Raw genomic sequence first — 970 nt, 5'->3', positions numbered from 1 at the left:
TCACTGAACTCCAGATATCAATTCCATCATTAACCCATCCCAAGCACTCCTTTTTAAATATCCCACAAAACTATTTTATCAAAACTTGGAGAAAAAGACAGTATTGCTGAATTCTAACACTCAGACAAACAAAACAAGTCTAATCTCTCCTATTCGCCGAAACCATTCCAATGATTTCCCCCCGACTCACATTGTCCACGTCATCCGAGTATTGCACCAGAATATCTGGTGTGTCAGCAGGTTCAAAGGTGAGAGAGGCAGGGTGCTCCGGACTGGGGGCAGTGACTTTGGCCAACAAGACGTGGTCCGCTTCTCCCACCATGCCACAATCGCGTGCTACACTGATCCCCGTCAAAATGTTGTCTCCTGTTTGTGCATGCATGTTAGGTGTGCTTGTGTTAGCTATTGCCTTTTATTAAGGGATTTGACTGAAAGAGTGCTGGGTTATTAGCAATTACATATTTTAAAATTATAAGCAATTATATGCAGAGCTACTACACTATAAGTGATGAATCTCACTAATGACTCAAATAACTAATATCATAACTGTACAAATTAACAGCAACTAAGAGCAAGGTCATTCTATTAATGATTAACGGTAACAATACCAACTCATGACATCATTACATTAAACAAGAGTGAATACACTTCATACAACTGCCTCACCTGTGACCATCACTGTGCGAATATTTGCAGCCTTCAGTTGACGAATAACTGGAGCAGTTTCAGGCTTCAGCATGTTTTGTAGGATAAGCAAGCCTACAAAATTCAGATCACACTCAACCTGGAATTCACGAGGGAGTACACAACTTTAGCAACGCAAATTGCTTTGTTATTCACAGCCAGTTGCATCCTTAAAATAATAATAAACAAATACAAATAAAATAATAACTATATGTGAGAAAAAATAAATGAGATTCAAGATTTATTAAAATTGATAAAATATATATGATTGGCAAAATATATATCT

The 970-nt window shown here is 37.5% G+C and overlaps 1 protein-coding gene across 1 annotated transcript in view; it reads right to left on the bottom strand.

Moving 5' to 3' along the window:
* Window positions 1–970, bottom strand: part of LOC119594574 (probable cation-transporting ATPase 13A3) — a gene marked incomplete in the record, with an annotated part of 33,510 nt that overhangs the window by 3,240 nt on the left and 29,300 nt on the right. The window contains 2 exon segments of the mRNA XM_037943610.1: window positions 191–366; window positions 667–784. Of these exon segments, the coding sequence (XP_037799538.1) occupies window positions 191–366; window positions 667–784 (294 nt within the window).

The sequence above is a fragment of the Penaeus monodon genome, chromosome 34 (genome assembly GCF_015228065.2).
Source record: "Penaeus monodon isolate SGIC_2016 chromosome 34, NSTDA_Pmon_1, whole genome shotgun sequence".
Taxonomy (NCBI): domain Eukaryota; kingdom Metazoa; phylum Arthropoda; class Malacostraca; order Decapoda; family Penaeidae; genus Penaeus; species Penaeus monodon.
The sequence above is the reverse complement of the archived record's forward strand: the minus strand, read 5'-3'. Positions and strand labels throughout refer to the sequence as shown.